The sequence below is a fragment of the Salmo salar genome, chromosome ssa07 (assembly GCF_905237065.1).
Source record: "Salmo salar chromosome ssa07, Ssal_v3.1, whole genome shotgun sequence".
In the NCBI taxonomy this organism is placed as follows: Eukaryota; Metazoa; Chordata; class Actinopteri; order Salmoniformes; family Salmonidae; genus Salmo; species Salmo salar.
This window is the reverse complement of record NC_059448.1, coordinates 6,832,666-6,845,124: the sequence shown is the minus strand read 5'-3', so window position 1 is coordinate 6,845,124 and position 12,459 is coordinate 6,832,666. Positions and strand designations below refer to the sequence as shown.

At 42.5% G+C, this 12,459-nt stretch overlaps 1 protein-coding gene across 2 annotated transcripts in view; it reads right to left on the bottom strand.

Moving 5' to 3' along the window:
- The window catches only part of glu2b (Glucosidase 2 subunit beta), a 263,260-nt gene that overhangs the window by 67,679 nt on the left and 183,122 nt on the right, over positions 1-12,459 (bottom strand). The window contains exons 13-15 of one of the 2 annotated variants that reach the window (XM_045721341.1): positions 9,752-9,826; positions 9,428-9,487; positions 6,910-7,338 (exon numbers count right to left, since the gene is read on the bottom strand). Of the exons in view, the coding sequence (XP_045577297.1) occupies positions 7,209-7,338; positions 9,428-9,487; positions 9,752-9,826 (265 nt within the window). The 3' untranslated portion in view covers positions 6,910-7,208. 2 annotated transcript variants of the gene reach the window in all.

Here is a 12,459-nt window from a genome sequence, read left to right as displayed (position 1 = left end):
GTTTTATAAACATATACATTGAAATTGATAATGGACATGTAAGAAAAGAAAGGACCAATGACTGCACAGTCTTTAAGAGATTTACTCTTCATTCCTGTACAACTTTTCACTTCATCCACCACTAGTTTGATGATACACATATTGAATATATGCAAATGTTTATATAATACACTGTGGCAGACCAGGGGGTTTGATCTAAACGTTTACACAGACCAGACATAAGTGTGATACCTCAGTTTCAAGGGTTTTTTATTTCTGACAATAAAGAAAAAGAAAAGAAACCGGTCCCCTACAGGAGACCTCTTCCCGGGTTACCGTCTTCAGGGCTCCGGGGAATACTGTGTTCTCTGGGGTACACAGAGCCTCTCGGTTGAAGCAGACCGTGAGGAAGTAGCAACCGATCACTACCTCCAACCTCCCCTGTGCTGCCCTCCAGGCAGCCTTATGGGCCCTGTGCAGCCGGTGAGCAATCAGCCCCAATTAGTCTGGCAGGAGGATCCGTCGAGACCTGGCACGTCCAGCAGAGGGAGCCACCGCCGCGTGAGGGGCAATGGGAGGTCCTCACTGCTCGGTACCACCACATGTCCGTCGATGTCCCAGGTTTTGACCACAACCCAACCAAGGCTGTCCTCACGTGCCGCCTCTTCAATAGATTAATGTGGTAAATCTGTTTGGATTTCCGTCTCCCCGACTGCCGTACATGGTAATTTACGGGTCCCAGCTTCTCTGTCACCTCGTACGGCCTGTGCCATGTTGCCAGGGGGATTAAAAATAACACCTTGTCACCCACCTGGAACTCTCGGGGTTGGGTCCCCCGATTGTAGACCTTGGCTTGGGCGCGCTGGGCCTTCACCATATGTTCCCTTACCACTGGCCATATGGCTGTCATCCGCTCCCTCATCATCTCTACGTGTTCCACCACGCTGCGTAAGGGGGTTGGCTGGGCTTCCCACACCTCCAGTGGCGAGGTCCAGTAGGCTGCGTGGTCTCCTCCCTTAGAGGAGTTCAAAAGGGGAAAACCCAGTGGAGGCCTGGGGCACTTCTTGGATCGAGAACATTAGGTGGGGTAGTAGAAGGTCCCAGTTCTTCCCATCCCGCTCGATGACTTTCCGCAGCATTTGTTTGAGCGTCTTATTGAACCGTTCGACAAGCCCATCCGTCTGCAGGTGAAAGACAGAGGTCCGAATCTGCTTTATGTGTAGGAGAGCACACAAATCTTCATCAGCCGGGACATGAACTCGGTACCTTGGTCGGTCAGGATCTTGTTTGGGATGCCCACCCAGCTGAAGAGGTGGAACAGCTCCCGGGCGATTCCCTTGGAGACTGCCACCCGTAGGGGAATGACCTTGGGATATTGGGTGGCATAATCTACTTTTACTAGGATGTATCGGCGTCCTCGGGCTGTCCATGGCGATGCATTCAAACGGCACTCCGATGATCCGTAGGGGAACCAGCGGGTGTGCTTTGGCACCTCCGGGCAGCTGCGGCAATAGTCTTCCACGTCCCGCCTCATCCCAGGCCAGTGGCTGAAGAACGATTCTGATGTACCGGGGACGGGGCGGCAGCAACAGCACCTCTCGAAGTTACCTCTGTTTGTGCGTCACCTGATACATGAGGTTATTTTTGGAAATGGGGCTATCACCAGTCACTCACCCCCGGAAGAAGCTGGCCATCCACCGCTATCACTTGGTCCGTGATGGCTTTCAAGTTCTGATCCTCCCACTGCGTTGTCCTGAACTGTCCCCTCAGGGGGCTCAGGGGCAGGTGTGTCAGCAGGTCCCTTGAAATCGAGGAGGGGAATATGGGCTCCTCCTCTGCTGGTTCACCAGGTGATGTTAGGGTTAGGGTTAGACCCAAATGCCTTGTATTTCCTACCAGACAAGGTTAGGGTTAGACCCTAATGTCTTGTATTTCCTACCAGAGAAGGTTAGTTAACCAAATCTTTTTTACCAGAAGGTTGTTTGACCCAAATGCCTTGTATTTCCTACCAGAGAAGGTTGGGGTTAGACCCAAATGTTGTGTATTTCCTACCAGAGAAGGTTGGGGTTAGACCCTAATGTCTTGTATTTCCTACCAGAGAAGGTTAGAGTTAGACCCAAATGCTTTGTATTAACTACCAAAGAAGGTTGGGTTTGACCCAAATGCCTTGTATTTCCTACCAGAGAAGCTTAGGGTTAGACCCAACTGCCTGTAACCCCTTCAAGAGAAGGAGACATACTCAAAGTAGGCAATTTTTCAGTTTACCTTCATTTTCTACATGATGGACCCCGAATGCAAGTTTAAATAAAATGGCGTATGGGGATTCCATTCCAGTCTGATGGGAGCTCGCTTTGCTGACAGCTTATCATATTTCAGCCTTGAAATTCTTAATGCAGAAGCCATGAGTGATGCATACATTTTTGTATTTTTTTTATCTTAATATGCATTGCTTCTCTGAAACAAGATTTGGAGGGTTGCAGTAGGGCCTTTTACCCAGGAAGAAGCTATACTGTGAGAGAGCCCATCTCTCCCTAAAAAAACAAGCCTCAATTTAGATGGAAAAAAAGGGAAACAAAACAAGCATAACTTCAAGCCAATTTATAGTTGAGAGCCATCACTAAAGGCAATGAGGCAAATAGCTTCTGGCAGATCATTTAAAGTACTATTCTTACCACAGAGTCCCTTTGTCAATATGTTTTGTTGCTAGTTATTTTCCTTGTCATAACATAGAAGTGGAAAGCAGAGGAGAGGTACTCTCAATAAGGGACTAAACATCAAGGGACTGGCAGGAATATTGAAAACAATTTAGATCATTTTGAGTTACACAATGAGTTAGAATGAAACAGTGAGTTAGAATGAAATAAGACAAAGGAGCTGATCGTGGACTACAGAAAAAGGCGGGCCAAACATGCCCCTATTAACATCGACGGGGCTGTAGTGGAGCGGGTCGAGAGTTTTAAGTTCTTTGGTGTCCACATCACCAACAAACTATCATGGTCTAAACATACCAAGACAGTCGTGAAGAGGGCACGACAAAACCTTTTCCCCCCTCAGGAGACTGAAAAGATTTGTCATGGGCCCCTAGATCCTCAAAAGGTTCTACAGCTGCACCATCGAGAGCATCCTGACCGGTTGCATCACCGCCTGGTATGGAAACTGCTCGGCATCTGACCGTAAGGCGATACAGAGGGTAGTGCAAACAGCCCAGTACATCACTGGGGCCAAGCTTCCTGCCATCCAGGACCTATCCAATAGGCGGTGTCAGAGGAAATCCCATAAAATTGTCAGAGACTCCAGTCACTCAAGTTATAGACTGTTTTCTCTGCTACCGCACGGCAAGCGGTACCGGAGCGCCACGTCTAGGACCAAAAGGCTCCTCAACAGCTTCTACCCTCAAGCCATTAGAATCCTGAACAATTCATAAAAATCGCCACCGGACAATTTACATTGACCCCCTCTTGTACACTGCTGGTACTCGCTGTTTGTTTGTTACCTATGCAATGTCACTTCACCCACATATGACCTCAACTAGCCTGTACCCCCGCACACTGACTCGGTACCGGTGCCTCCTGTATATAGCCTCATTATTCTTATTGTGTTACTTTTTATTTTAGTCTACTTGGTAAATATTTTCTTCTTCTTGAACTGCACTGTTGGTTAAGGGCTTGTAAGTAAACATTTCACGGTAAAGTCTACACTTTTTGTATTTGGCACGTGGCAAATAAAGTTAGATTTTATTTGAAATAAACAATCGTAAGTACGTAACGAGGGTCGTATAAAGGGGACCAAGGCGCGGCGTGTAGAGTGCTCATATTTACTTTTAATGATAACACTTAAACAAAAAACAACAAAACGACAGCCAACAGTTCCGACAGGTGATACTCACAAAACGGAAAACAACTACCCACACATGAAAAACAGGCTGCCTAAGTATGGCCTCCAATCAGAGACAACGATAGACAGCTGCCTCTGATTGGAAACCATACCTGGCCAAAACATAGAAAACAAAAACATAGAAATAGAAATCTAGAAAACCCCACATAGAAACAGAAAACCAGAACCACCCAAAACAACCACCTGTCACGCCTATCAGTTATATAATAAAATCTCGATTTACCCACCCTATGACTAAATGAATCCATTATCATACATTATGGATACCTCTGGGGATTCAAATAGAAACAGACTTCACTTTGAATAGAAATGACTGCAACACACATATCCAACAACGTCTCTAGAAACTCTGGTGCCAAGAATAGTTTAGCAAAATCTGTTTTCGAACGACTAAAAATGACATTAACACCAAGATGTGTATATAAATGTCCTTAAAAGGAAACTTCCCCGCTAGACAGTATTTTGGGTGTTTTTCCAGTCTCCCTATGTAATTATGAGTGAAGAGAGGTGTTCCAGTCTCCCTACATAATGATGAGAGGTGTTCCAGTCTCCCTATATAGTGATGAGAGGTGTTCCAGTCTCCCTACATAGTGATGAGAGGTGTTCCAGTCTCCCTACATAATGACGAGAGGTGTTCCAGTCTCCCTACATAATGATGAGAGGTGTTCCAGTCTCCCTATATAGTGATGAGAGGTGTTCCAGTCTCCCTACATAGTGATGAGAGGTGTTCCAGTCTCCCTACATAGTGATGAGAGGTGTTCCAGTCTCCCTACATAGTGATGAGAGGTGTTCCAGTCTCCCTACATAGTGATGAGAGGTGTTCCAGTCTCCCTACATAGTGATGAGAGGTGTTCCAGTCTCCCTACATAGTGATGAGAGGTGTTCCAGTCTCCCTACATAGTGATGAGAGGTGTTCCAGTCTCCCTACATAATGATGAGAGGTGTTCCAGTCTCCCTACATAATGATGAGAGGTGTTCCAGTCTCCCTACATGAGTGATGAGAGGTGTTCCAGTCTCCCTACATGAGTGATGAGAGGTGTTCCAGTCTCCCTACATAATGATGAGAGGTGTTCCAGTCTCCCTACATAGTGATGAGAGGTGTTCCAGTCTCCCTACATAGTGATGAGAGGTGTTCCAGTCTCCCTACATAATGATGAGAGGTGTTCCAGTCTCCCTACATAATGATGAGAGGTGTTCCAGTCTCCCTACATGAGTGATGAGAGGTGTTCCAGTCTCCCTACATGAGTGATGAGAGGTGTTCCAGTCTCCCTACATGAGAGTGATGAGTGGTGTTCCAGTCTCCCTACATGAGAGTGATGAGAGGTGTTCCAGTCTCCCTACATGAGAGTGATGAGAGGTGTTCCAGACATAATTATGCACTATAGCTGTATTTTTCGCATCGGGAGAGTTCAAACAATGACGTCATTGGTTGATTGAGCCTGCTGTCTGATCTAAAAAAATATATGTTTGTCATGTTTTGTAACAATTATTGTGGTCTTTGTGTTTCGCCGATTGCACGATCACGCTAGCAGCGAGTAGATATTGTTGTCCTTGTTCAATAGAGTCATTGGACTTGCCTCAACAATGTTCCTATCTGCCAAGCACATTGCAGGATATCTAGGTTGACTCATTTTTCCTGGTTTTGTAAAGACTAAAGCCTGATGGGAGCCCTACTTCCTTGTTCAAACCCTTGAAGGCAGGCTTTTCCAAAACGGGGGAGATACTAGTTTACAGGTTCATGTAAGCTATTTTACCATCGACTTGTCTATCCGAGATGGCTAAATAATTACAATAGTTGCTTCTTTTAATTCCTCTTTCCAAGAAGAGATGGACGACGGCATTTATTTTTATGTTTATATAGGAACATACAGTCCTATTTATTTGAGCTGGAATACACTGAAGAAGAGTTGAGACAGCGAGAAAAATAACTGTGAGACCAGCAAGCAGCGGCGGCAGCCTAGACCAGCTGAACCAGGACTCAGGAGGACAAATAACAAACGAGTAAATTGTTTTAGCTGTCGGTAGATAGCTAGCAATATAAGCTCACTTTTTACACGAGGCGGTGTTGTTCAGTTGATTACAATTTGGTGATTGAATAGTACCATTACAAGGCAAACTAGCCAAGTTTATCCAGCTAGCTGTGTACTTGCTACACCTAAAATGTACTGTAGTCTAACGTTATAGCTAGCTAACTAGCCTACCTAGGCAGAGTACCTCTCATTAGGAACACAACTGGATATATTTTTGATGATAATGGCGGAGAAGTAAAAGAATGACTTTGTCTTGATGACTCATATTAGTATTGGAGTAGCTACACCTGTGTGTTGTAGCTAGCTAGCTAACGTGTGTCTGTGAGATGTCTCATATTCTACACCGTGCTGCTACAGTAGGAATACAGACAGTACACAACGATTACCCATGAATGTGTAATAGCATTTTGACTTTTCTTCTCACACACAAAACCGCTTGTATACAAAGAATATGATGACTTTCAAGAGGAGATGTGAAAGGTCCCATAACAACCCTTGTATCAGTGACTCTGAACACCTCACTGCACCGCCCAAACACATCATATACAAGTATTCCCTTTGTAGAAATGTAGTATTTATTAGAAGCGTTAGTAGTATATTTTTCTTCTACTTCATTGTGATATTTTTCTTCTACTATATATATATATATATATATATATATTAGAAGAAAAATATACTACTAACGCTTCTAATAAATACTACATATATATCATAAATATATATCATACATTGTGTAACTGTTCCTGCATACTGCTGTGAAAACTCACCTCAGTCTCCAGAGCAAATAAACTTTGTCTTGAATACATGCCATGTTTACTTATTTGCTATATTGACAGACTAATATATAGTTTTATTGAAACATGTTTACTTGCCAACAAATTCGTTTAAATGATACACCAACTCCCTGCATCATTTGTTTTTAGCAGTAAGATTGAAGCTAGTTTATCCAAATACATTTCCAGAAGTTGAAGCCAACACTTTATTGGTTTCTGATGCAGCTGGAATAATTTAAGCACTTGTCAGTACACTTGTAAAAAAATATAATGTAAAACACAATTATATACATATGTACAGTACCACAGCTAACAATATATTTACCACAATGCAGTTGTGAGCATACTACGCATATACAACAACATCAGTCTAACTGAATATGGATGTTGTATTGGTTGAATGTTACACACAAGTTCCAGAATGTTCTTCAGCTGGTGAACCTCTTCTTGTGTTGGGTAATGGCAGCTGGTTTAGCAGGCTTTGACGTTGTGGCGATGTTGGCAGGGATGTTGGGTTTTAGGGAGCTGTGAATCAGGCTCCTTGTAGACAACTGTCTGGTCCTTTCTGTACTCTACAGTCAGGCGGACAAGTCTCTCGTACACTTTCTTCACCACCTACTGCTTCGACCTCTTGCAGAAGATTTGTTTGTCCTGCAAGTCTCCTGGAAAGACATGAAGACTGATCATGAGGATGTGTAAAACATGAAGACGGATCATACAACTAAAGCTGGTGTCAAGGTTATCTTTCATCCAATGGGTCTACATGCTCTGTACAACTAAAGTTGGTGTCAAGGTTATCTTTCATCCAATGGGTGTACAGTCGTGGCCAAAAGTTTTGAGAATGACACAAATATTAATTTTCACAAAGTCTGCTGCCTCAGTTTGTATGATGACAATTTGCATATACTCCAGAATGTTATGAAGAGTGATCAGATGAATTGCAATTAATTAAAAAGTCACTCTTTGCCATGCAAATGAACTGAATCCCCCAAAAAACATTTCCACTGCATTTCAGCCCTGCCACAAAAGGACCAGCTGACATCATGTCAGTGATTCTCTCGTTAACACAGGTGTGAGTGTTGACGAGGACAAGGCTGGAGATCACTCTGTCATGCTGATTGAGTTTGAATAACAGACTGGAAGCTTGAAAAGGAGGGTGGTGCTTAGAATCATTGTTCTTTCTCTGTCAACCATGGTTACCTGCAAGGAAACATGTGCCGTCATCATTGCTTTGCACAAAAAGGGCTTCACAGGCAAGGATATTGCTGCCAGTAAGATTGCACCTTAAATCAACCATTTATCAGATCATAAAGAACTTCAAGGAGAGCAGTTCAATTGTTGTGAAGAAGGCTTCAGGGCGCCCAAGAAAGTCCAGCAAGCGCCAAGACCGTCTCCTAAAGTTGATTTAGCTGCGGGATTGGGGCACCACCAGTACAGAGCTTGCTCAGGAATGGCAGCAGGGAGGTGTGAGTGCTTCTGCACGCACAGTGAGGCGAAGACTTTTGGAGGATGGCCTGGTGTCAAGGACGGCAGCAAAGAAGCCACTTCTCTCCAGGAAAAACATCAGGGACAGACTGATATTCTGCAAAAGGTACAGGGATTGGACTGCTGAGGACTGGGGTAAAGTCATTTTCTCTGATGAATCCCCTTTCCGATTGTTTGGGGCATCCGGAAAAAAGCTTGTCCGGAGAAGACAAGGTGAGCGCTACCATCAGTCCTGTGTCATGACAACAGTAAATCATCCTGAGACCCTTCATGTGTGGGGTTGCCTCTCAGCCAAGGGAGTGGGCTCACTCACAATTTTGCCTAAGAACACAGCCATGAATAAAGAATGGTATCAACACATCCTCCGAGAGCAACTTCTCCCAACGATCCAGGAACAGTTTGGTGACAAACAATGCCTTTTCCAGCATGATGGCACACCTTGCCATAAGGCAGAAGTGATAACTAAGTTGCTCGGGGAACAAAACATCGATATTTTGGGTCCATGGCCAGGAAACTCCCCAGACCTTAATCCCATTGAGAACTTGTGGTCAATCCTCAAGTGGCGGGTGGACAAACAAAAACCCATAAATTCTGACAAACTCAAAGCATTGATTATGCAAGAATGGGCTGCCATCAGTCAGGATGTGGCACAGAAGTTAATTGACAGCATGCCAGGGTCAACACTGCAAATATTGACTCTTTGCATCAACTTCATGTAATTGTCAATAAAAGCCTTTGACACTTATGAAATGCTTGTTATTATACTTCAGTATTCCATAGTAACATCTGACAAAAATATCTAAAGACACTGAAGCAGCAAACATTGTGAAAATTAATATTTGTGTCATTCTCAAAACTTTTGGCCACGAATGTACAGGCTCTGTACAACAAAAGCTGGTGTCAAGTTCAACGTCATCAGCAGATGGATTAGTCTGTAGGACTCACACTAGTCAGTGATTAGCAAACATTTGACTACTTTGTCCCCATCAATACACACTCAAACAAGGTACTATAGCCACCCACCCCTTTAATGTCAATACAATATGCATCTAACACCTCTTCTCCAATTTAGACTTCAAGTCTTGTATGAACAATCAACTAAACGTCCACAATACAGAGAAACTACAGTAGAAGTTGTAGCCTACTTGTAAATACACCAACAAGACAGAGACCATGTTCATGCCTAGCTCCAGTATATCCATTTGCTCATCATGGAGTCATTGAAAGATTTAGTAGATGTTAGTCTGATTTTAGATGGTGACTTACACTAGTTCCTGGTGCTGAGCTTGATGTCGATGCCTCTGCAGTTGTTGACGGGATCGGACTCTAAATAGAACACATAGTCACGTTCGCCTCTGCGGTAGTTAGTTAGCTAGCTAACAGTTAGCTAACGTAACCTAATGAAGCTAACGTTAGCTTGCAAAGTTACAAATCACCATCGACAGATAGCAGCTGGCTATTTACATTGATATGCTTTGGAATGTCTAGCCATCGTATTATGAAAGCTAGCTAGCTAGATTTTGGTTTAGATAAACAAATGTAATTCGCTAGCTAGCTAGCTAATTAGGTAGGTAAGGTTAGCTACGTTACCTCAGCTTGACTTCTTTTCTGCTGCTCTGATGTTGGCCGATCGGATGCCTTCCTCTTTGAAGTGAAGGGGAAAATCTATGGAATAGCATCACTTTTCAACATTCGACGACATGGAAACCCCGCCAGTTGAGACTTCTGTCCCATTTCAAAATCCTTTGTTTGAATGTTCTGTCTACAAACAGACATTTTGATATTTCTCACAGCAACTGGATATGAATTTTGGCAACCAGGAAATGTAGCTTGCCCATTTCTACCGATGAGATGCAAAAACGCAGGTCTATACACTGCTATAATGTCAGTTGAAAGAATACACTTTGATCTCAATTAGTTTTTTCCATTATTGTTTTTGAGGCATCCATTACCAATATGAAGAACGAATGTCATTTCAACCCCAAAAAATTACGTACAGTACCAGTCAGAAATTTGGACACACCTACTCATTCAATTTTTTGTATTTTTTTTCTATTTTCTAATTGTAAAATAATACTGAAGACTTCAAAACTATGAAATAACACATATGGAATCATGTAGTAAACAAAAAAAAGTGTTAAATAAATCAGATTATATTTTAGATTCTTCAAAGTAGCCACCCTTTGCCTTGATGACAACTTTGCACACTCTTGGCATTCTCTCAACCAGCTTCACCTGGAATGCTTTTCCAACAGTCTTGAAGGAGTTCCCACATATGCTGAGCATCTGCAGTCCAACTCAAGAAATTCCACAAATGAACTTTTAACCCCTGGTCGGGCTCCGTCCCACATCCAGCGAAAAATCCTATCGCCATTAGCATAACAAAATGTAATATATATATTTTTTCAAATATAGGACTATGTTATATCGTTTTATAGATACACCTCTCCTGAATCGAACCACGTTGTCCGATTTCAAAAAGGCTTTACAGCAAAAGCAAAACATTAGATTATGTTAGAGGAGTATATCGTAAAAGTAGCAATTTTCCGACCAACCACATGCATCACAAATAACCAAAAAACAGCTAAATGCAGCACTAACCTTTGACAATCTTCATCAGATGACACTCCTAGGACATCATGTTACACAATACATGCATTCTTTTGTTCGATAAAGTTCATATTTATATATAAAAACAGCATTTTACATCGGCGCGTGACGTTGACTAACTATTATCCCTCAAATGCATCCGGTGAAACAGCGCTACAATTTACTAAATTACTATTCGAAAACATTTTTAAAATGTAATATTGTCATTCTAAGATTTATAGATGAATATCTCTTGAAAGCACCTGTAATGCCAGATTTAAAAATAACTTTACTGGGTAATCACACTTTGCGATAAAAGGGGATGCGATACTCAGAAAAATAGGCTTCCGTTACAGGTCAGCGCCATCTTGGAACAATCGCATATCAAATCTACTCTTGTATACTATTGTCAATAATCCCTTACCTTTGATTATCTTCATCAGAAAGCACTTGCAGGAATCCCAGGTCCACAACAAATGTATTTTCGTTCGAAAAAGTTAATCCTTTACGTCCCAATAGCTTGTTCTTGTTAGCGCGTTCTGAAGGCTGCTCCAAAACTTCCGTCGGCTGCGGGACTCCTCTTTCAATAAAATGCATTTTTTTTAAATGTAGGTTCGTTCAAACATGTCAAACGTTGTATAACATAAATCTTTAGGGCCTTTTTCAACCAGAGCTCCAATAAGATTCAAGGGGGACGATTGCATTGTCTTTCAAAACGTTTCGAAAGGGGAGGGTAGCCAAGTGCGCCGGCGTCATAATGGTGATGGCCCTCCTCATGTGACCACTTTCCACAGCGTCTCATTCAGTCAGTTTTCACAGTAGGAGACTCAAACCACTTTGTAAAGACTGGGGACATCTAGTGGAAGCAATAGGAAGTGCTCAATGAACCATTGCTCACGGTGTGATTTATAGGCAAAGTGATGAAGTTGAGTCCGCAATTCAGAATTCCACATCCTGTTACGATCGGTCTCGGGGTTTTGACTGCCATATGAGTTCTGTTATCCTCCCAGACACCATTCAAACAGTTTTAGAAACTTTAGGTTGTTTTCTATCCACAAGTATTAATTATATGCATATCCTAGCTTCTGAGTTGGAGTAGGAGGCCGTTTAAAATGGGCACTAATTTTTTTCAAAAATTGCTGTAGCGCCCCCTATCCTAGGCGACCGTCAAGAGGTTAAGAAGGCACACCTGCACACCTGTTAATTGAAATGCATTCCAGGTGACAACCTTATGAAGCTGGTTGAGATAATGACAAGAGTGTGCACAGCTGTCATCAAGGCAAAGGGTGACTACTTTGAAGAATCTCAAATATATATTTTATTTGTATTTGTTTAACACTTTTTTGGTTACTACATGATTCCATATGTGTTATTTCATAGTTTAATGTATTCACTATTATTCTACAATGTAGAAAATAGAACAAATAAAGAAAAACTCTGGAATGAGTAGGTGTGTCCAAACTTTTGACTGGTACTGAATAGTGAAAAAGAGCAGCAGTGACACACCTACTCATTCATAAGGAGTCTGGTTAACTAGGGGTACATAAGGAGTCTGGTTAACTAGGGGTACATAAGGAGTCTGGTTAACTAGGGGTACTTAAGGAGTCTGGTTAACTAGGGATACATAAGGAGTCTGGTTAACTAGGGGTACATAAGGAGTCTGGTTAACTGGGGGTACATAAGGAGTCTGGTTAACTAGGGGTACTTAA